At 33.4% G+C, this 22,245-nt stretch overlaps 1 protein-coding gene across 1 annotated transcript in view; it reads right to left on the bottom strand.

The window, feature by feature from the left end:
• FAT4 (FAT atypical cadherin 4) overlaps positions 1-22,245 on the bottom strand; it is a 173,075-nt gene that overhangs the window by 97,815 nt on the left and 53,015 nt on the right. Inside the window, exon 2 of the mRNA XM_012531341.3 lies at positions 1,001-1,132. Coding sequence (XP_012386795.1) covers positions 1,001-1,132 — 132 coding nt within the window. The remainder of the gene's footprint in view (positions 1-1,000; positions 1,133-22,245) is intronic.

The following is a 22,245-nucleotide window of genomic DNA, read 5'->3' as shown; positions in this document are numbered from 1 at the left end:
GGCTCCAGACGTGCAGGCTCAGCAGCCATGGCTCACAGGCCCAGCCGCTCTTCAGCATGTGGGATCTTCCCGGACCGGGGCTCAAACCCGCTATTTACCTTTTTAAAGTCAAAGAAATAAGCCAAAAATCAAGTTTTCAGATACTTCTGGATTTTAATTGAGGGTAAGGAAATTAAATTATCTGACCTGTTTGGGGCTTAGCTTAAAGAGAAAGGGGATACTAGTGTAGGGGAACTTTATTCCTCTTTCCAAAACTCTAGAACATTAATTAAACCCTTTACCTAGCAAGAAGGAGAAAACAAGTGATACTATTTTTTTAATGGGAAAAATGTAAATTACAAATTATATAAGCTGCCATGCCATTTGGAGCATTAGCTAAACTTAAAATATAAATCAGAAGGTAGAAATCTAGATTGTGCCCCCAAATTTCAATTTACCACTAGGAAAGAAATTTCTGTTTATTAATGGAATTGAAAACTCATTAGCTACCTAGATAATTTCCTTAAAATATATAAGGCTATAATTAAATTATATATATTTGTGTATATGTATATATGCAAATTAAATGAAAAGTTGCAAGGTAGCCTTAATTTTTTTTTAATTTTAAATAATTTGCTTTTTTCAATTACAAATAAAAAATAAATTCTTAGCTGTATATGTTATAAGATAGCAAATGGGAGTGATACTAGCATTAAAAAATAAGATATTTCTGTAGGAATTTTTTACTATTTGAGAAATTAAAATAATTTGGCTAAGAAATTCAAAATGTAGCCAGCAATGAACTGAGTTGTTAATTGCTGATCAAAGGAAAATCATGACTAGACAGTCTTTATTTTAGCATTCCTATATCATATTTCAAGAATTACTTAATTTCTTTGGAAAAGAGCACACAACGCTTTACCTTAGTTATTAGGAAATAAATGTTGTCAATATACAATAGAAATTTGATAGATCACTGGAATACTAGGTTTCAAAAATTCAGAGAGGGTGTCTGAACTACCTCGTCAGCATCCATGGCTGTTAGTTGCATAATCTTAGAGCCATCTCCAGTGTTCTCCTCCACTGTGAGATCCAGCATGTCGGTTGGGAACACTGGCGGATTGTCATTGATATCCTGAAGTGTTATTTCTACCTACAAGGAGAGAAAGAAACAATGTATGAATATTGCATATGTCTGCAAGATACCAATTAAATTGTATACCAAGAGTCTATTCAAATAGTCCTTCCAAAAAGAATCAGAACCTTCATATATGACATCAAAAACAGAAAATACCCTAGAGAAAGTTGTGAAATATTTATAGAAAAATATAAAAGCCAAATAAAGATCATTTGATCATTTGTTGATCGTAACTGACTTTAAATGATCAACTTGGAGTTTATAATAGAATAGGTCCACGATCAACTGTCATTTTAATCCCCAGATTTGTGCACCAGTGAAGAATTGTTGAGACTTAGGACTGTCTTTCAACCATTACATGTTGCCTGACACACAGATGAGGTTGTATAAAATTTCTTCCTGAAATGTTTACATATTGGCAACTAATGTCCAAAGGAAATAAAGAAGTTCACATTTTGTTTTAAGAAACACTCAGCATTTTTCCCTTTAAAGTCAACTCTCAATCTTTAGGGGAAGAAAACTACACACATCTTTTCTTTCTATTTCCACTCCTTTCAACACATCTTAATGTGACTAAAGCTAAACAATCATTCCATTCAGATGTAGCATTCATATAAATTGCAAATATTAACAGCTTTGTTTGAAAGATCCTTGTCAGAGCTATTTGTTTTCCTACCTAAGAAAAATTGTTTAGAAATAACAATTTGTGAAGTTTAAATAATAACTTCAAACCATGTGTTTTCTCTTTCGAGCTAGGTGCTAAAAGCTGAATATCTGATAAGAAAAGGGGAGACAGCTGCTAATAAAACTGAAAGCTTCCCCAGTTGGGTCACAAAATCAAGTCATGGAGAAAAATCCATCCATCCATTTAGCTCAGATATAACCAGGACATTTTTCTCCTAGGATGAAATGTCATCTTTTATAGTTACACTGTAAAAACTCCATCAGATCCAAGAGTGATGAGTATGAATATTAGGAGAGAGCAAAAGAATTCTGGTTTCTTCTTTTCCAGGAAGAGAGGAGGGCGGGCTTGGGTGGAGGGAGAAGTAATAGGTAGGATTGTCATTATTCTCTGGCAAGGAATGAGTGGGACATATAGGAAAGCTAGGCAAGTAAACGGATGAGCAATTGATAAAAAAGAAAAACCCAGAAAACAATGTACAAAATTCAGTACTAAATAATTATTATAGTTCCACCATTTAACAGGACAGTTTTGATCATAGCTAGTGGCTCAAATTAGTCTAGGAAGTGGTTAAGACAGCCTCAGTAGTTAGAAATCTGCCACTTCTTTTTTGGCTGACATCATTCTCTACACCACTTCCTTTAGAAAAGATCCACAATGGCTAAAACTGCAGTCCATAAGGAGCATTTCCAACTTCCTTGCAAGGTTGTAAACAACATGAGTTTTCGAATTAGAAAGACTGGAGTTCAGATTCTGTCTCTGCAACTTATTAACTGGGGAAACTCGAGCACTTAATTTCTCTGAGCCTCAGTCTCCTTATCTTAAAATTAGGATAATATTTATCTTGCAGCATTTTATGAAGACTAAACCTTGATGATGCTGGCAAAATGACTAGCACAGAGGGAAGCGTTCAACAAAAAGTAGATCTTGGTTTTCACACTACCAGGACAGAACTAGGTGTTCCTCAGAACCAGAGAGAGACTGCATATGTGACATGCATATATGAGTGTGTGTTTATGTAAGTATATGTTCATATCTGTGGGGGGAAGGAAGAACACTAAATTGAGGGTAAAGAGAATCCAGACTGGCACCAATTAAACATGACATCAAAGATACATCAGGACCTGTGCCACACACTAGAAGCATGTTGGGTATAATAGAAAGATTCTTCATTATGAGTGCATGAACTGAACAAGACCCTTCTATATTTTAATAGTTATAACTAACATGCACATAGCAAACACTGTTTTAAGTTATATATATGTGTACACACATATATACATGCATCCACACACACACATATATACATATAAAATCCTCAAAAGAGCCCTATGAGGCAGGTACTATTATCTTCCATTAGAGAAATGAGTTAATCAAAGGTACATAGGTTAAGATCTAGTAAGTCAGTGTTTTCTTCACTACAATGCAAACCTGTCTTTCTCTCTCTCCACACATAACTCCCTTGTTTGTGTGTGTGTGTTCAATAAATGAATCATATCTGAAAAGTATGTCACAGCTATATAAATATATTTTTACAAATGTGCATATTATTCCTGTCTGGAATTTGGAACACTTACATATGAACTAACTAGCCATATAATCTTGAGTCAGCCTATAAATCTTTGTCAGAATTAAAAAAAAAAAAGAACTAGGTGATTCCTAGATACAGCTCTAAAAGTCTGTGATCATGTATTCTCTATGAAATTTTGGCCAACTCCATCACTTCAGGTACAGAAAAGTATTTCCTTTTTTATTAGCAAGAATAAATTTAGTTAAATATTAATGAGTTCAAAACTAAACATTTCTGAATGTATCTAGAATCAGCCAGTTATAGGCACAGATCTAGAACATCTCATCATTGGATCTGATATATGCAAAGGTTATATTTTTGGTTGAGGATACAACAGGTCATCCATTTAATAAGCCAGACTATGCTTTTTCCAAATCAGTGTCAGCTTGCCAATCAAAAAGTTGAAACTTTGTATTCCTTTCTAAAGAAAAATCTGGATATTTTCTCTAACTGTCCAGTCTCTCTTCTCCACTTCACACTTCCTCAAGTATTCCTGAAAAGCTTTCAGCATGACTCCTCTAGATTCCCTCAATTGCCTGGAGTACGAATTACCTAGGAGAGGAGATTTGAACTTACTGGCGTAAGTAGGTGTCATCCTGCAATCCCTTCACTTCTGACTCGGTGTGCCATGTTTCTACTACCAAGAATTCCAAGATCATGGACCCTGTTTACCTATGAGGTGGTCATTGATTCCAATATTTATCCATGTAATATTTTAGGATCTATCACATAAAGGGTATATGTTAGTCATTAAAAATACAGATGAGGGCTTCCCTGGTGGCGCAGTGGTTGAAAGTCCGCCTGCCGATGCAGGGGACACGGGTTCATGCCCTGTCCGGAAAGATCCCACATGCTGCGGAGCGGCTGGGCCCGTGAGCCATGGCCGCTGAGCCTGCGCGTCCGGAGCCTGTGCTCCGCAACGGGGGAGGCCACAACAGTGAGAGGCCCGCGTACCGCAAAAAAAAACAAAAAAAAAAACAAAAAAAAAAAGATGAAAATAAGACAGGCCACCGTCCCTTGCAGGGAAGAAATGAAGTTTGATCATGGAAATATGTACAAATAGAAACATTTACAACTACCTCCAGGAAAACATATTGTTGACATCTTGATTCCAAGAAGTTAGTTCCCCACACCATGGATAATTGTTTGAACTGCCCTGCGTCTTGTCCTTGGCAGTTATCATCTCTCTTGATGAGTCCTGATCCTAACATGCACTTGGCTCACTCTCTTGGATCTGCCACCAACCTGAGAGTCTTTTTCCATTACTACCCCCTCTTTGGACTAAGATTTGGTATGATTTGTTTTGAAATATTATCATATAAAACACAGGAGTCAAACATTAAAAGTTTAGAGAAGATATCTGGAAATAAGAATTAAGACATTATAATTTTTAAAGAGTCCTTTCTTTCTGTACAAATTAGATAACTTTAAATAATACAGATAATGGCTATTAGTGGTTTATTTTAAAATTCTGAGATTTAAAAACTGTCTAAGATATAATTCCTAAACTAAAAAAAGTATATGTTGGTAAATACATTCCATTCTTTTAAAAGACACACCAAAAACTACAGCATAGGGCTTCCCTGGTGGCGCAGTGGTTGAGAATCCGCCTGCCGATGCAGGGGACACGGGTTCGTGCCCCGGTCCGGGAGGATCCCACGTGCCGCGGAGCGGCTGGGCCCGTTAGCCATGGCCGCTGGGGCTGCGCGTCTGGAGCCTGCTGCTCCGCGGCGGGGGAGGCCGCGGCAGTGAGAGGCCCGCGTACCGCAAAAAAAAAAAAAAAAAAAAAAAAAACAACTACAGGATAGCTAAGCTTTTAGTGTCAGCATTGCCCCTTTAGTGTTTTACATCTGTTTTTATATATGTTTGGATCTGAAATAAGCAAAATAATTGCATTTAAATATTATTTTGTAAAAACTATCATATTTAAAAATATTTTTTTTTATTTTTTAGGCCAAGCTGTGAACATGTGGGGTCTTAGTTCCCCGACCAGGGATCAAACCCATGACCTCTGCATTGGAAGCACAGAGTCTTAACCACTGGACCGCCAGGGAAGTCTGAAAAATATCACATTTTGAACTCAGAAGCTTCCCTTCACAAGTGGCTGTATTTTAAATGAAAACAAAACAAATACAAACTGCCAGTAGCTTCCATCACTTAAGTCTGGGGACATTTTAAGGTATCAATTCTGTAAGTTGGTGAAAATTGACCCTCAAAGATGAAAGAAACATTACACCATTAAGATAAGGTACTTGCATATTTTATGCCTGCCTATCAAATGTTGACCTTTGTGCTTAGATATTTGACCCTTAAGGAACATATGTGGTTTCATCTGCTACAATTACAAAGGCAGTTGGTAGCTTTGTGGTTGACTTATTCATAGCAAAAACATCAGCTACAGCTAACGGCTGAACCATAGGTATTGTCTACGGCCATCACTCCATTACCATTTAGGTACCTTCAGAATGACTTTCTAAGCTGAGACACCTGATCCCTAGACAGTGAAACCTTGGTAAATGATGATATTAAAAGACAAAAATATGACCGAGATTAAGGCGCTAAGGCTAATGATCAATTCATTAAAAATTGGTTTGCCTTTTGGTAGTTTTGTAAAGGTAAAAGTTAATTAAAAATATGGCTTTAAATATTGTCACCAAACTTATTTATGCTGAAGGAATAGAATCCTTGATATTCTACTTGCTGAATAGCCAAATGGATATTTAAAAACTAAAACTCTTACTGTGCCAATAGTTACCATGAAATGAATACAATGCTTTTCTCTTTAAAAATTTTTTCCTATTATATGCAATTTATCATTTTATTCTGCACTGCATCAGGAATGATGTTATATCTTGGGGATTTACTTTTAATTTCTTAAGTCAATAAATCAGAATACAGATACATAATAAATGAGCAATTGCTATTATTATTAGTTAGCAATAGCAATGATCAAATCATTACATATGTGTAAATATAAAATATGGTATTTCACTAAATTAAGTTGATATTACAGAAGTAATACACTATATTCAAGGCTAAGGAATTGACTAAAATATCAAGGTCCATTATGAGCTCATTCTCCAGTTAATAAACTGATAATTGCATTGTGATCACTATCTCAACCACAATTAAAAACATATTCTTAAATACACAATCTCTCTGCAAACTAAATAAAGTGGTTCTTAGTGAATCAGGATGAAAAATGCCCCAAAACATATTTTTAATTCACAGTCTTCCTGCAACCTACATAACATGTTCTGGAAAACAATCTTTTTTTTTTCTTTTGAAAGACTGTAAAATTTATAATACAACAAAGGTTTAGGAATCCATTTATTTGCAAGAAGAAATATTAAAATTCTTAGAAGGAATTTAGATATCATCAAGTTCATCTCCTAATCAAAAGCAAAGCATTGAAATGTCAAGTGATTTATCTAAGAAAAACTATTGTCAGCCTCTTAACTCTAGTCCACTGATTTTTGCAGAGATCTGTGGAAAGAACCAGGCTAGGGAGCAAGCAGCATAATATGCCTTAGACCACTGTCTCTAATCTTTGCACGAAGACAGAGACCATTCAAACAAAATATGCATTTGATGTGTACAGGAAAATAATATTTGTAGAAATTAATGTTTGATTATCTACCCTACAAATACTACTTTATCCACCTTCTTGCTCATTTTTAAATTCCTTTATATATATTTACATTAAGGGAAAATAATCTGTGAAGGTTTGCCTTACTGATGTCACTGGAAGACTATTAAACATTCAGCAAAAAGGTGGTGGATATACATTACAAGTAAAGAAACTATAGCTAAATTCTCTGTAGATATCAGTAAAAGTTACTGCTTTTAAAATGTCTACAAAGAAGCTATTTCTTTTTCTCAAAAGATGCAGTAATATTCATTTTCAGAAATGACTAAAGTCTAAATGGTTGGTGGGACAGACATAAAGTACATAAACTATAAAAGAGTAAAAGAAGACATATCACAGCAAATAGTGCTTGATTAGTTGCTTTTTTTAGTGCCAAACATAATTATTTACATTACTGCCTTTTTATTTTTGTGAAACTGACACTCCAAGTTTCTCAAATACTACTATTACCACATAAATTGTGACAAAGCATTGCACCAAAAATAATGCTTAGGGTTCACATGTGTTACCTCCAAAGATATTGTGATAATGCCACCAGATTGTATTTAAACACTCCTTTTTAATTAATAATTCTGCCAAAAATATTTATTTCAAGGGAAGTATTTTTTGCTCTGATTTCTTTAACACATTTATATATTATAGAAATTGGTCGTTGTAAAGGTTAACAGATCATTTATACTGCTCAAATTTGTAACTTCTAGAATTTTGAGGGCAAAAATTGTCTTGTTCATTTTTGCATTCTCACTTATCCATCTCTAGCATGTAACTTTCTCTCCAGAGATATTTGTTTTAAAAGCAAACCCAGGTTATTTTTACATTTTTATTAGAGTCACATGTTCAGCAAATTTAATAAATTAGATATGTTATTGGTATATAAGGAATGTATTCATCAAATTTGCCCTATATGACAATAATATTTAGAACCAATCCAATTCCATTGATTTCCTAGTTCTTGTGTGTCCATGATGCCATCATGCATAATTTTTATGATATGACATTATACTTGATGATAATTCAATAACCTTATACTCAGAAGAATGATTTAAAAGAGCTTCAGGCAAAACATCTTGTATATAAACATATACAATAACAACTCAGGAAATCTCCCAGTTGGGAGATTGGAATATAAGATCCTATGAAATGCCCATCACTGCTTCAGAAACAACTACACTAAACGCCACAAAAGTCATGAATAAACCTGAAAAAATAACTGAGGTCATTCAAATGTGTATTACCCTTAATAGGTCATTATGATGTCACTCCAATAACACTTTGCTAAACGATGCCCTAGTTTATACTGTGTAGGTGCTACTGAAATTCAGTGAGGATAAAGTCTAATCTTACACTCAAAACAATTTTTATTTCATCAGCGTGAAACAAAATGCTGAAATCTAGCATTTAATTTTCTGTATGGAGGTTCAAGTGAGAAGTTGAAGTTGAAAGCAAAGTAACCAAACTGAAATCCACACCAGGATCAGTACAACTATCAAGCCTGAGCTGTCACTTCCTTTGACTCTGAAAAGGAAAACTCCACCTTTCCTGTCTGAGATGAGGCTGTGTGTGAAGTATGAGTCTGCCTGCAATGCAGTGAGTGGCTTTGTGCTGGGGGACATCAGGGTGGTGTGTGCAAAGAAACATTCTATGACTTGACATTAAACTTGGGAATCGAGAGCAACATTCATTAAACAAAGACATCAAGATAGAAATATCGAAACCATGGCTCAAGTAAATAATCAAATTTATATTTTAAATGTTTGGTGATAACTTCCCATTCCCTCTCTTCAAATGAAGCCAAATACTATGTGATTCACCCAATTCAGTGGGATTGACACATTTTGCATGTTATGTTGGCTTCCAATAACAAGGCTTTATTTAGTAAATTTGTGTCAAAGCCTATATATATTGAGAATACATAGCAGAAGGTCTAATTACATTTCTGCAGAAAGTTTGACATTCTATATTAGCCTTTTGGTAGAAGAACTAACCAAATAATTTCATTTGGTAGGGCATATATCTTACCCCTTTTTAAAATTTCAAGTATGAGGTTAAGTTCAGTCATTAGGAACAAGAAAATTCAACACCTACTTGTACTATCATTTATGGGTTTAAACTCCAAGTACTTCCATCTCTTAACAACAAGAATAAAGAGCTGTATTGCCATGAAGGGATGGTGCCAGGGTTTGCATATTTCCTTTAATTTTGTTCTTCATTTCTTTCCCTATTTTGGGTGACCACTGGGAATTCTGCTGCCATAAGTCTGGGTGAAGTGTTTCACTACATCCAGAACACTTCATCATGTTGCAGAGCCAAAATCTATTATGGTTTGCAAGTGACTCATACTTTAGTTATGAGAGAGCCCTAGCAGAGAACAGTTTACATCTAAAAGTCCCTAAATGTCAGGAATGTCTTGTTTGGACTGCATAGGTGTGTAAGGTCCAATCATACTCTGTGAACAATGCTTTGAGGTATTTATTTATTTATGATGTATAACCAACTTTATTCACAAGAGTCTGTGGTAGCTGTAATCATAGTGTACTGTCTCATCTTGATGGTATTTCTGAACTTTTGAAACTGAAATCTTGAAGAAAATGGGGAAAATCAAACTATGGAGAAATGACCTATGATCCCATACAATGGAAGACCAGTAGGGGTTAGATGTGACCTATTAGAGAAAATTAATAGCACCACTACTGCACGTATACATGAACTAGAAATTCTTGAGAACACAGGTCTGTTGCAGGCCCCAACTTTACTGAAGCTTCAGGGATCATCAGAAAGGAAATCTTTGCATTTAGGTACAGTGTTTCTTCAGAATGACAAGAAAAAGTAGAAAAATCATGTATTTCACAGAAATTTAGCACTAAAATATTACCTTATATACTAAACATTATTTTACTATTTGTTTTGTTTTGTTTTGTTTTGTTTTTGCGGTACGCGGGCCTCTCACTGTTGTGGCCTCTCCCGTTGCGGAGCACAGGCTCCAGATGTGCAGGCTCAGCAGCCATGGCTCACGGTTCTAGCCACTCCGTGGCATGTGGGATCTTTCCAGACGGGGCACGAACCCGTGTCCCCTGCATCGGCAGGCGGACTCTCAACCACTGCGCCACCAGGGAAGCCCATATTTTACTATGTTTTTAAAGAGAAAACACTTTAATAAGAGAAACATGATATAATGATAATATCTGATGAAGCAACATTTAATTTGGGAATTAGAATACTCCTCTTTTTGGAATTTTAGGCTAACAAATACTTTGTCATTTCAAACTTTATACCTGAAATTTAAATCAAGTTTTGTGTATATTTAGATATCTGTGCATTTATTTCACATAAGTTTGTACTTTTTCCCTTCTAACTATTCTGGAATAAGAGGAAAGAATGAAGCATATACATTTTAGATTCCTTTCAGCATCATTTTTAAAAGCAAAGTAAAAATGACTGTCATGAGTTTTAAAATAGAACATATTTTACATATAAGCTACATGTATGTAACTGTGACCAATTATATTTCTCAAATAAAAGCAATTGCATTAATCTCTCACCACTAAAACTCTTCTAGCAGTCAGCAGCATATGTTCCTGGGATTTCGATACATTTCTTACCAGGAAAGAAGTATGTATGAGTCACAGGCAGGCTTGGACAGTAGCCAGAAATGACAAGAATGGCTAGAAGTGCGGACAAGACACAGTTAACTCCATTCCTGAAATAAAATGCTTTCCATAACTCACCAAATGTGTGGTGACATAATAAAAAGCTAGTTTTGTTGTGCTTTCAATATTGTTCAAATTAGAACCAAATAAGGATTTCTTTTAAGGCAAAGGCAATCATGTGTAACCACTTCAGCTTTTCCTGAAATCAATACTGCATAATTTCTGCATTTTAACAGATTCTTAAGGACGCCTAAAAGTAAATGCAGAATAAAGGATCAAGTTAAAATATCTGTGGTTGCATATGAAACTTTATGGAAATTTTTATACTATTCTTCAAAACAAACACCCTGCAAAAGCATCCTGGAGTACACTTTTCAACAGTTGTTCATCTGAATGTGGTAAACACACATCAAAAGGAAAATGTAGTATAAGAAAAACAAATAAAAATATTCCACCAAATTGTTCTTCACTTTTCTTTTTTGACTTAATAGATCCTGGATTTTTTTAAAAGAAAAGGCTTCTATTAAGACTGCTGAAAAATAGAAAAGCAGTTTGATTTATATTAAAGATACAAGCTGTAGTAGATTGAATTATTGATTCCAATTCTTCACCCATCCCTATAAGCAACTTCACAGTCCCTCCCACCTTTAGGTGGAGTTTCTCTCTCTGCCTCTTGACTTTGGGCTCATCCATGATACTGTTTCAGTCAATGGATATTTACAAATATGACCCAAGTACAGATTTGGAATGTATTTGCTTTCTTGTACGTCTGCCATGGTTACTAGAATACTACGTCCCTGCTAGTTCACTACTACCAGAAGGAGGACAACAGACATTGAATAGAGGAGACATTGACACAGAGAGACTTGTAGCCTGAAGCAGACCTTTCCAGTTGAGCCCAGACTAGGTCAACCCAACTGCCTACACAAAGATGCATGAGAATAAATGTGTATTGTTGTAGGGCTTTGAGATTGTGTGGCTCTTTATTATGCAACATTATTGTGGCAATAGCTGACAGATACCTTAAGGCAAAAAAAAATGGATTCATTTATTGACTATGTTAATTATTATGTTTTAAATAATGGATTACTGTTCTGTTTAAAATGAGGGGCAAAAAGAAGAAAAAAAATGTTAACGTATACTGATAGCTGTAGTATACCTTATAATATGAGTAATTTTTAATGCTATGAACTTACTAACATCTTCCTACCCTGTATAACTTCCCATTCTTAACACACCATGCCCCTTTAGAAGGACAATGCAAAACAAGATATGATCAAGTTTTGATCAAGCTCCCCTGCCCCTCCCACAATCCAAAAATTACAGCAAGAGGGTGGGAATACTTGACCCAAGAGGAACAAATTATGACTGGGTTGAGTCAATGAAATCGTCTTTCTTAAGAGTGAAATTTATGAAAAAAATAGGAAACACTACAAGAAAATAATAATGGCACAACTACAATGCAGCTCCTATGAATAAGTGGCCCTACATGAGGCCTGGCTAGATTTTTCTTATGGAATTGCTACAATGCCAAAATGATCCCTCTGCCCCATTTCACCTTTGCACATTAGCTTTCACCTTTGAAGAAATTTCGATTACTCAATACCAAAGACATCATGTTTTGACTTATAGCTATTCTATCTTATTTTAGTTGGTTAGTAGTTTATACTGCTTATATTTCTTTATATATATATATATTTTGTTTTTTGTTTTTTTTTTCGGTATGCAGGCCTCTCACTGTTGTGGCCTCTCCCGTTGCGGAGCACAGGCTCCGGATGCGCAGGCCCAGCGGCCATGGCTCACGGGCCCAGACACTCTGCGGCATGTGGGATCTTCCCGGACTGGGGCACGAACCCGTGTCCCCTACATCGGCAGGCGGACTCTCAACCACTGCACCACCAGGGAAGCCTTCTTTATATATTTTAAACAACTATTTCACACTGTAAAATTAAAGTCCCATTTATAGTTTACAAAGTCCCATATATGTTTTTTTAACTTCAAAAATGTAACAATTTCTATTCATATGAAACAGCATTAGCTCATCAATATTCAGGAGTGAATATAACTTTAATCTAAAATATATCTTCTGAAAACTTTGAATTCACTGTCAAAGCATAAATTTTTTGCAATGCACTGTGCTTAATTATATTTAGAAAGCCTATTTCAATGAATTAAGAAAGACTGTTTCTCTTCTAAGCTTCAGTGGAACATGGAACATTTAGTTTCTGGCATAGGGTTTAGCGTACAGTAGGCACTTAATTTACATTTGTTCTATGATTTAAAAGCCAGTATGCTTATTGCAGTAGAACATCTTGTAGTTATATACATAGAAATGAAGGGAATGGTATTTTATATGCAAAATTAAGAGCAGAGGACACCAGCTGGGGTGAACCATCAACTGTAACAATTACATTGAGTAGCAAAAGTCCTAAGAATGATTCCTGATGTTTATCAAAGTAAAAACTAATTTCCTAAGAATGATTCCCTGATGTTTAGCAAAGTAAAAACTAATTAATTGGAAAGAATATTTTTAAATGTGAAAAATAAAGAAATAAATAGCAAAATACATTTTCTTTAAAAAGATATTTCAGTGTGGAAGGTTGTCTTCTATTTCTCATTGTCAAAGCCAAAGTACCAAATTTTTTAGTGTGATAACAGTATCACAAGAAGATTAATACATTTTTTAAAAAGTATTTCACTTTAAAGAAATCATTGAACTGTTACAGAAGTGTACTCTCTCGAAAAGAGAAAAAAATGAGCAAAATACAATAAAACATCTCTATACTTTAAGAGATTAGACTCAAGAGTGATGAAAAAGATATGCCAATCATAAATACTTACTGACTACAAGTAATCATCTCCATGAAATAACATGGTTTGATTATTTTGTCCAAATATACTCTCACTCTTTCTCAATTTATGACTCTATAACCATGAGTAGGATGACATCAATAGATGCTTTGATTTTATTTTTCAAAGGCATATTCTTTTCACTAAAACCAAAACAAAAGAAAAATGTTTCATGTAATCTTCCATTACTAATTAGTTTTTTCTGCACTCATATTTAAGTAACTTTTTAAAACCCATTTTAAAGCATTTTTTAAATCCATGGTAAGTATGCAAAAATTAAACTATATCAGAGTAGGGGATTCATGGAAACCTGGTAGTGCAGAATTGCAAGCACTTCAAGTCTGTCAAAATTAATAAGAAAAACAAAAGAAACACTGCAGTTCTCCTGTCTAGACTAACAGAATTCTCACAGTCTGCTTATGTTAATAAATGTTACAGGAAATCTATCCCTTTCCTCTAGTGATTGTATTTAGATATTAGAGCCTATGAGTGTTTTTTCAGTTAATCAGAGAATACTTTTTAATAAGAGAATAAATTACAGTTTTAATAGTCTTTATTAACATTTTTATTAATACTAAAGTGTGATTAAGCATTGTCAACATGTTTTTATTGACAATTTTTAATATTCTATGTATATATATGAAAAATCATTGTGCAAATTTTCACATAAAATTCCCCTTTACCAAAAACATTTGTCCATTACACTGCATAGTCTTTCTTTGTAAAATATTTTCTAAAAAAAACCCAAAAAAAATATTTTCTAAAAAAAACCCTCAAATTAGACTATTGATTGTGACAAAAAGAGACCCTTGCAAGTTAATATTGTTATTTGAATGTAGTAATAGTATTTACAACAGCTAAGTTTACCTCTTTCAATTTATGTCTTTGTAGTAGAAAACCACCTTCATCCACCTAATTTCCCTAAGAATAAACTCCATAAAAGCATAGGAAATTCAAGTTGGAAATTTCCTTCTTTAAAATATAACAAGTATGAATTAAATTCAAAATTCAGTGAAGAGAAAGATTAAGTACATGAAATTTATTCACTAGAAAATATCGATGTGTTTGTTTTGGAGCTCTACAATCTATTAATTCACTTTTTAAAAGTTGATTTAATATGTTAACATTTTTCATTCTCTTTGACATGTTTTTAATCATGGCAATAAAGTAAAATTTGTTCTCACTTTTTAAAAAGAAGTATATTCTGTGTCAAAACTAAGGCATGACAAACTTTATGCTTCCAAGTAACTGCAAACTCAAAGATATTGGAATGAGCCTGTAACCATTTTCCACACTTCATTTAATCAAGGTTTTTTCTGTTTATCCTTGTGTAGATACAGTTCTTATTCACACAGCACATCTTTTTTTTTTGGTACATCATGAGCTTTCAATAAAACCAATGAAATTGCAAATCAAGCAATTTTCATAAACATTCTACAATAGAGAACATAATTCCCAGTTACTACATTGCCAATGAAACCACCTTTAGGAAAACTTAATCTTCTCAGTGCAGTTTACTTCCTACATTTAAAGTTTTCATAGTAGCAATTGAGAAAGTAATCTAAGTTATATTACAATGGTGAACACCGAGCATGAAATTTTTTCTCTTATTTTATTGCATAGTGTTTTGAATGTTTTTAAATTTAGAGGATTGCACTGCAATATTTGGTGAGCAGGAATAACGATAAATATTTTTTTAGTCACATGAAAAAATAAATTTGCAAAACCAAAGATTAGAAGATATGTATAAAATTCCTGGAGCCAAGAATCTGTAACACAAATATTACCTCCTTAAAAGAAGATACTTTACAATTAATAATTGTCTATTCAGGGACCTAATTTGAGATTCTCTGTGATTTTCAAATTAGTTTTATTACTCATCTGTGATAAGGAAAAAAAGTTTCTGACCCAATACCCATCTCAAGAAATAATATTAAATTACAGCTTATTTTTATATTAAAAATGACTGATGTGTCATATATTACCTTTCTAAGCAACAACTATACTTCTGTAGTTGTTTTTCATTAATTTATCCAATAAATATTTACTTAAGGCCTACTATGTGCTATTTTAAGTGGTAGATGTGTAACAATGATCAAAACCATCTTTTCTGACCTCATCGGCCTAATGACATTCTTAAAGTTATCATTTATCTTGGGCTCTCACAATGACATTTTGCTGCAAACAGCTTAGATTTTAAAGATTATATTCCTAAATTCATTGGTCTTTAAATCCAATTCAATATATGCAACCAGAAATATATCTGTAAGTGTGGAACAGAGTAGGTATACTTTTTGTCTGGCAATGGCTATTCTCACATCTATGAATTTTTTAAAATTGTCAGTGTTTGAGGAGAGGAGTGCTCATGTCTTATGCTCTAGGTCTCAATAAGCTGTCACAACCCTGTGTGTAATATTCTTTCAGGTTTTCTGCTTGAGCAAACTGTTCATTAAAGGAAACCACAAATTATAATTCATACTCAATTGCCTACTAGAGACAATAGTTGTGTGAATAAATGAACAAGGTTTTCTCTACTTTTAATGAATATTTTTAAAACATCTAACTTCTTATTTCTATTTGCTAAGGTAATATTAAAATCAACTAAAATGTTATAATTTTGCCTAGGTTTGCAAGCCTTTGCCAACATTTTTTAATCTGTTTATTCATAATTAGAGTATATTTTAATTCTTAGAAGTTCAGTGCTCAGGAAAAGCAAATATTACCTATAAAAATCTAAAATTTAAAAGTTTAATTTGATTAATAACTTGTCTTTTAAAATGTGCAGGATCTATATTTCTGTTTTTGTGCCAGTACCATACTGTCTTGATTACTGTAGCCCTGTAGTATAGTCTGAAGTCAGGGAGCCTGATTCCTCCAGCTCTTTTTTCTGTTTGTTTGTTTATTTTTCCTCAAGATTGCTTTTGCTATTCGATGTCTTCTGTGTTTCCATACAAATTGTAAAATTTTTTGTTCTAGTTCTGTGAAAAAGGCTGTTGGTAATTTGATAGGGATTGCATTGAATCTGTAGATTGCTTTTGGTAGTATAATCATTTTCACAATATTGATTCTTTCAATCCAAGAACATAGTATATCTCTCCATCTGTGTCATCTTTGATTTCTTTCATCAGTGTCTTATAGTTTTCTGTGTACTGGTCTTTTGCCTCCTTAGGTAGGTTTATTACTAGGTATTTCATTTTTTTTATAACAATGGCAACCTAAATGCCCATCAACAGAGGAATGGATAAAGAAGATGTGGTACATATATACAATGGAATATTACTTAGGCATAAAAAGGACAAAATTGGGTCATTTGTAGAGACATGGATAGACCTAGAGACTGTCATACAGAGTGAAGTAAGTCAGAAAGAGAAAAACAAATATTGTATATTAATGCATATATGTGGAATCTGAAAAAATTGGTATAGACAATCTTATTCATAAAGCAGAAATAGAGAATAAATGCATGGATACCAAGGGGGGAGGTGGGATAAATTGGGAGATTGGGATTGACATATATACACTATTGATACTATGTATAAAATAGATAACTAATGAGAACCTACTGTATAGCACAGGGAACTCTACTCAGTGCTCTGTGGTGACCTAAATGGGAAGGAAATCCAAAAAAGAGGGGATATATGTATACATATAGCTGATTCACTTTGCTGGACAGTAGAAACTAACACAACACTGTAAAGCAACTATACTCCAATAAAAATTTTAAAAAAAGGAAACCAGCTCAAAAAAATAAAATAAAATAAAATGTACATGATTACTCAGAACATATGTAACAAAAGAATAAATAACCACTCATGTATGTATTAGTTAATAGCCATAAAATAATATATTTAAGAGTTACTAGTGGTTTATATTTAAGAAAATCTTAGCAAAACCAAAATTAGCTTATTTGGGGTCTACTTTCAGAAATAACATTAAGTGTAAGGCAAGAAAACATAAGTGTAGGAAGAACAGCATAATCTGGAGTGGAAACAGTACATTCTTAGATATGTAAAAGTATAAACCTGGTAAAAACTTTGTAAATGTATTTACAAATCAGAAACCAATAAAAATTTTCAAATTAAATGTATACTCAATAAAATTCAAATTAATAGCAATAATTGTATATGTTGTTTTGCTGAAAATAAGGTCTCTGTTAATCAGCAGGGTGAGATTTAGCAAGTTACCTCTACATTCCTCGGTTTTAATCTTGATGCTATTATCCAGGCACCTGTGACATTTTCTAAGCCTCAGCTTCTTCACATATAATATGAAGCTTCCAAATGCAAAAATAATGAAGTTTTGCAGAATGTCAGACAAATATAAAGTCATCATATAATGATGGTGACTATCAACATAGTCATCACATAGTGCCAGTGACTATAAATCTTAGTAATTTCTTATTAAAATGAAAAACTTACTAGTAATTATCACACATTAAAATGTTTTTTAATAAAATCTTAGAATCAGTTAAAAATAGTGATTAAGTAGTTCCTGAAAATGCTTTTGTGGACGGCATCAAAAGTCAGGAAAATCTTTTGAGTTAAGTTACAAAGACATCTACTAGATAATGAAAACTACTGAACCCAGGGCAGAGATAAAGAAGAGCTTACTTACTTTCAATGCAGTGGTTTCTAACGAGGTTTACAAATTAGAATCACCAGACAGAATTTTCATAATACACAGTTACAGGCCCAAACTCCAGGGAACCCACTCATTAGGGCACCCAAGCGGGTGGCCAAGGACTGAGTAAACATAAAGAATAATCATTCAGTGAAATGAAGAGGAACACTCAGGCAAATGCTCATTGGAGCTACGGGTGAAACAAGATGGGAATAAAATCTCATTTTCTTTTTCGTCTTTTCTATAGTAATAACTGCCTCAACCAAGTGTACACATGAGAAATAATTTAGCTGCTTTTGACAAATATGTTGTGCCATTACATTTTAAGATAAAGGAGACTGCCAGTGAAAACGTTCTTGCTATGCTTTCAACTTAGAATCAACAAGAAGGAACCTAAAATAAGGATCAAACTTTCTTTTTGTTGGTTTTATGAGCTGTTAAATCACTAGGGCCCATGGAAAAATTTCAACTTTTGCCATTAAATGTTATGATGTTGCCCTTTCTCAAGTGATAATCTATTTAAAAAAAAAAACAAAAAACTACTCTTGAGTGTTAATTCATTTTACTCTGAAGATGCTAAGATGTGTCTATGAATTTAAGTCCCACATAAAGTGATTCCAAATATATGAGACAAATGTCATACTTGGCAAATTATCTGATGCTCACAAGCCTACACTGTTTCTCTAGGTGCTAAAATTACAAATAAACATGTTATTTTAATCATCTATTTGCATGCCTCTGGGAATCTATATCTGAATACTTAATTACTCCTTGTGTTTTTACAAGCTATTTCATCTGCATTTAGCTAGGATTATCTGGCTCCCTCTGCTATACCCTTATATCCATGAAGTGGTTTATTCAGCAAGTACTGGTAGAATGCCACTACCGAACACTTTGTGGGGGTAGATGCTCTTCAACAAGCAAAGAGAGAAAATACGGGTCAATCTGGACAGTTCTGTGAATGTACTAAAAACCAGGGAATTTACCCCTTAAAGGGATGAACTTTATGAAAAGTGAATTATATCTTGCTAAAGTTCTTAAAAAGTAGGTAAGAGGCCTTTGAAATCAGTAAATCTACAGAATAAGGAAGTGATGCCTATTTTATATAATTTATTTGTACTGAAGCCAACAAAGACGGCTGTTTATAGACAGCATCTTCCTTTCTGAGTTTTTCTAAAGAATAGTTTTAGTTATGTGTCATGGAATACTATTAAGCTTGTTAAATTACACTGATGCTTCATAGTTTTAAAAATAGGGGCTTGTGTGACTAGGTTTATCATTCTTTCATTACACTCAGTCTCACTTTACAAGTAAGGATGCAAGAGAAACATGTGGAGAAGGTTGAAGCCATGACTACATTCACTGACTCACAGACAATCAAATGATAACATAGAAGATGATTTAACAGAATTTTAGAATTGGAAAACACTTTGAAATCATCTCCTTTGATTCCTTTGAATAAAGAATTCCAGGTCAAAGAGTTAAAGTGGTATCCCTCATTTCAGGGTTAGTAGAGATCTATGACTAGAACTGAGATTTTTTCCTAACATTTCACCCTTTAACAAATATGTCATTTATCTTAATTTATTGAAAGTGGGAAAATAGTCTGAAATAGAATGCATATAATTGCCATTATTTTCTAATACATTTGTTATCTTCATCTAGAGGCTATTTAAAATTAGATATTAAACAAGGGTTGTTCCTTGCCTACAACTTATTTCTAAAGGTAGACAAGGATGCTGTTAGTGGGTTTAAATCCTGGATTTGTCATTTTTATCTATATGAACTTAGAAAATTATTTAACTTGCATGTGCCCCTGTTTCTTCATCAGTAACTTTGAGATAATAAAAGTACCACATTCAGTGGGTTGTTCTGATGATTAAATGAGATAAAGGGTGTACAGCACATAGAATAGTGACTGGCACACATTTAGTGCTCATTAAGAAAAGGGATGTCAGTACTAGTATTGAATAGTGCACTGCTGAAGTGTTGTTTGTAATCAACAGAACACAAACATTCAATACACACACACAGAAATGTAGATTCTAGTTATAGAAATAAAGCTTCAGTTATTAGAAGGAACATATTTTAGGTTCACAGTAAAAAATGTCAACATTTTTTAGAGATCTGACCTTATTCAGATCTCTTTTTAGATAAAACATGCCTTTGTTAGCACAATTAAGATAAAATCAGGATAAAAAGGAAACTATAAGCAAAATATTCCTCATGTTGACTTACTTCATATATGTGAGGCCACATCACTATAATTCTGATTTGAATAACTCATAAAATTACCTTTACTTCACTAAATTAAACTTAAATAATAGATTTAAATCAAATAATACTCTAGCTTTTACACAAATTTCAAAACACATTTCACATTTGTAATTTTTTTTAGGACAAAAGGAGTTCAATTACTCATACCAGATTATTAATGGTGGTTATTTCTGTTTTGTTCTTTAAGATATTTTCTAAATTCAATACAATGAAGAGCTAACATTTTGTAAAAAGGGAAAAATATATACTATTTAAAAAGTAAAGGTGTTAGGTTTAGAATTTAAAATAAAAATATTTTAAATACACAAAGAAATCCATAAAAGCAAAGATTCCCCCTATTCGATCTTAAATTAAAAGCATGGGTTTTCCACTTGCTAGTGTATGTGATATTGATGAAGACAACTTTTCTCAACTACTATTTCTATGTCTATAATCATGAATATGATAATACTGTCTTATTGGACCATTGTAAGGGTGCAAGCATATCAAAACTGATTTGAAATCAGTCCACTATTATTATGTAAATAAATGTGATTTTCACTCATAAAAATTCCATACTCAATATTAACAACACGATTAATCATGAATCATTGTGACATATATTTAAGAAGAGGACTGTTTGAAAAGCTCCTTCTGTATTTTTTTTTTTTTGGTCAGTTCTGCCATTTACTAGTTGTGTGATCTAAGTATCTCAAACTCACCAAATGTAGTTAATAATTCTTGGCACACTACCTCAGGTCATTCTAAAAATTAAGTAACATGACATCTATTAAAATATTTTTAAAAAGTAATTTACACTTATAGAGCATTATCATAGTATGTTTACCAAGGACCAGGCTCTGTACTAGGCACTTTGGATGTACTAACCAACAAGGAAAACATGATTCTCATCCTGATGGAGCAGACTAGTTGAATGATTGACATTTATGATGCCCCATTCTCAGGAAGCAGTTCTCTAAATGACCTTATATTGATATAAAGGGTATTCTCCACATACCTCCATCATTCTCTAGTACATCACTATATTTAGTTTTATTCATAAAACAGGTCACTATCCGTAATTATCCAACTTATATATTTGTAGAATCATCCTACAACTCTCCCACAGTTGATCCTCCCCACAAAAGAGACATTTTTCATCATATTCACTTCTATGTTCCCAGCCTCTGGGACTAAGTGTAGCAAATACTAGAGGCTCTCTCATTATTCACTGAATAAATGAAATTGTGAGCCAACTATTTCTGTATTATTACTTATGGTACTTACAGCAGGAAATCAAGTCAGTTTCTCAGTTGGATGCACTCTACCTAAAGTATACCCCATCCCACAAGGCTCTAGCCCTCAGTCTCCTGCCATCCTTCACAACAGCTATCCTGGCAGATTTCATGGCTCTCCATACTCTCCACTGTTGGTTTCTGGAAGGAAGTCTCTTAAAAGGTATGTGCAGTATTTTTTAAAAGATTTATTAATATAATGAATATGCATCACATGACCCAATATTTGTGTTACATATTTGATATGCAGAAAAAAACTCAAAAACATATCAGTAGATTTTTCAACTGCTGATTAATAAAGAGACTTGTAACGATTTCTATAAAATTGTGACATTAGAAAGATGATACTCACCCTCCCCCCAACCCCCTTAGTCCCACCATCACCATTAAAAATTTGATTGTATTGGGAAATAAGATTCACCTTACCAATTTTAGTATTACAAACATTTTGAATATTTTCTCTATATATGCTTTGTAGTTTTTGCTTTCAGTTACTCATTAGTCATGGTGATTATCTATATTAATCCAAATGCAATAATCTCTTATCAAGGCACACCTT

Source organism: Orcinus orca, chromosome 4 (assembly GCF_937001465.1).
Source record: "Orcinus orca chromosome 4, mOrcOrc1.1, whole genome shotgun sequence".
In the NCBI taxonomy this organism is placed as follows: domain Eukaryota; kingdom Metazoa; phylum Chordata; class Mammalia; order Artiodactyla; family Delphinidae; genus Orcinus; species Orcinus orca.
The sequence above is the reverse complement of the archived record's forward strand: the minus strand, read 5'-3'. Positions and strand labels throughout refer to the sequence as shown.